This window comes from Fusarium oxysporum, chromosome 9 (genome assembly GCF_000149955.1).
Source record: "Fusarium oxysporum f. sp. lycopersici 4287 chromosome 9, whole genome shotgun sequence".
NCBI lineage: Eukaryota > Fungi > Ascomycota > Sordariomycetes > Hypocreales > Nectriaceae > Fusarium > Fusarium oxysporum.
The window spans coordinates 47357-49816 of NC_030994.1; the positions used below are offsets into that span (position 1 = coordinate 47357).

General features: G+C 45.7%; 1 protein-coding gene across 1 annotated transcript in view; it reads left to right on the forward strand.

The window, feature by feature from the left end:
- The window catches only part of FOXG_08873 (uncharacterized protein), a gene marked incomplete at both ends in the record, with an annotated part of 1982 nt that extends 881 nt beyond the window's left edge, over positions 1–1101 (forward strand). The window contains one exon of the mRNA XM_018387900.1: positions 49–1101. Coding sequence (XP_018245859.1) covers positions 49–1101 — 1053 coding nt within the window. The remainder of the gene's footprint in view (positions 1–48) is intronic.
- Between the last annotated feature and the right edge of the window lie 1359 nt (positions 1102–2460).

The window sequence follows — 2460 nt, forward strand, 5'->3', positions numbered from 1 at the left end:
ATTCAAAAAGTATCCTTTGACGTGCGTATGAACTGCCACGTCACAAAGGTCGTCTTTGACAAGTCTGAGGATCCTCCCCGTGCCACAGGTGTTGAGTTTCTGGACGGCAGGGGTATTTACAAAGCAAGCCCCCTGTCACGATCTGCCGGTGCCGGTAAGCCCGGTTCCGCTACAGCTTCACGCGAGGTCATTGTTGCAGGAGGAACATACAACTCTCCTCAGATTCTCAAGCTTAGCGGAATCGGTCCTGCGGATGAATTGAAGAAATTCAACATCCCCGTGATATCAGACCTCCCCGGTGTAGGCACCAATCTTCAGGACCATTACGAGATCGTGGTTCAATCGCGCATTCCAAAGAACTTCAGTGCCCTGCATGGCTGCACATTCGATGGTGGGCCAGACGATAAATGCTTGGACCAGTGGCAAAAGCCTCTTCTTGGCTTAACAGCTAACAAGGGGACGTATACCTCTTCTGGCTTGCCTGTTGCAATGCTGTATAAGAGCACTGCCGCTGACAGAGGAGATTGGGATATCTTCGCCTTTGGAGGCCCTGTTAACTTCCGCGGCTACTTTCCCAACTATAGCTATAACGCTACAGCTGAGCATGACATCTTTTCTTGGGCCATTCTCAAGGGCCAGCCGCGAAACCATGCTGGAACTGTTACATTGAAGTCCGATGATCCGCTAGACGTCCCGGAAATTGTTTACAATTATTTTGATACTGGCGATGACGGATACGAAAAGGATATCCAAGCTTTGGCAGAGGCAGTAGACCTCACCAGAGATGCATTTGACCGGCAAATTATTCCGACCAAGGAAGTTCTCCCAGGAGCTTCAGTTAGTACAAAAGGTGAAGTCGAGGATTATATCAAGAACACAGCTTGGGGACATCATGCTAGCTGTACATGCCCTATCGGTGCTGCTGACGATGAAATGGCCGTCTTGGACTCAAAGTTTCGAGTACGCGGTGTCAAGGGACTGCGTGTAGTGGACGCTTCTGTGTATCCGAGAATTCCTGGAACCTTTACAGCTGTTTCGACCTTTATTGTTGCTGAGAAGGCTGCGGATGATATCTTGAGCGGTCTGTCGCGCTTATCCTAGATTGGAAAATGAAGGATCTGCCCTCGGGGATTTGTAATCCCATCTCTAGTTGTTCTCACCTTTTCACTATCCAGTTGGATCACAAGGTTCAGGGGCAGCTGCTGTGGTGTTGAGAACTCTATTGTAAAGGTTGATGTATTGATTGAGATAGTGATTGATGGAAAATCGTGGGGGGAGAGAATTTCCCTGCTCCAGAGTTCCTTCTATTTAATGCATTTATTGGGGCGCTTGGTTCATGTTGTATTACTTGCTGGATTAAGAACTTGAGATCAGTTCATAACTCCAAATTTGGAGATTGTTATATTAATTGCGCGGGTGTGTGACGGGTTGGGTTTTAAACAGGGAAACTAGTCCGTACTAGGTTTATATTAACAGAGTCATAGGGCGTTATACTAAGAGGTAGTAAAGTACCACGTCTCTTAATAATTAAGTAATGCGTATTAGGCTTATTGATAGAAAGAAGTTTTATTAATAGCTAGTGAGCTAGGTTCTATCTAAGGCTTAAATATATGTGTTTATATACTGGGCTGGTCTTGTGGTAGGAGCAACGAGGAACGAAGTCATCTTTGGTCCAGGAACGACGCGGTCCTGGAGCGTCCTCGGCCCCTAAATATCAGTCCTGTGTTAGTTGGTGGAGTTGGATTGGAAATGTGGGGTACACGTGACGTAACCGCGGGGAATCGTAACAGGATGGATACCAAGATGGGGTTTTAACTCTGATGGAATGATTAGACAAGGGGTTACGACAACTGATTTTCCAAATAACAGTCATTATGATTAAGTCTTCGGCCGCACCCTTTACTACCCAAAGGATGTTCGCTATTTGCGGCAACAGAGCATCAGCGTCTATATCCCAGGAGCAGGGGATGTAAAAAGAGAGGTGCACCAGGCCACAAAAACTGGGTAATGGTTGGTATTACCAGTGGTAATTGGTACAGTAAGCTGCGTAGGACGGTCATGCGAGGGAAAATTGAGGGCGCAGAGCCCGAAATATCAAGGTAGAAAGAAGACGCAGATAACATATAGTAAATGGCGTCCAGAGGCGATATTAAGAGCTTGCGAAGCTCAGTGTTATTAAAGATACTCTGCACGAAGAAAGGTTAACTCTCAGAATCTCTTTCTTTTGGCAGCTGTTAAGGCTCTGTTAACCCCACAGCTGTCTTTGGTGCCATTTTGGCATGCGAATATTTTCAGCCCTAATAAAATGCTAACAGCGTATACTAAGGAAAACCTTTATAAGAGAGTTAATCTTAACTATTTATGAAAATTTTAAGACAAACTGTTGAGCTGCCCTGTCTGAGAGGAATTTGACTAAGGGTCATGTGCTGAGGATTATATAAAAGTCCGGAGACTGCTTTT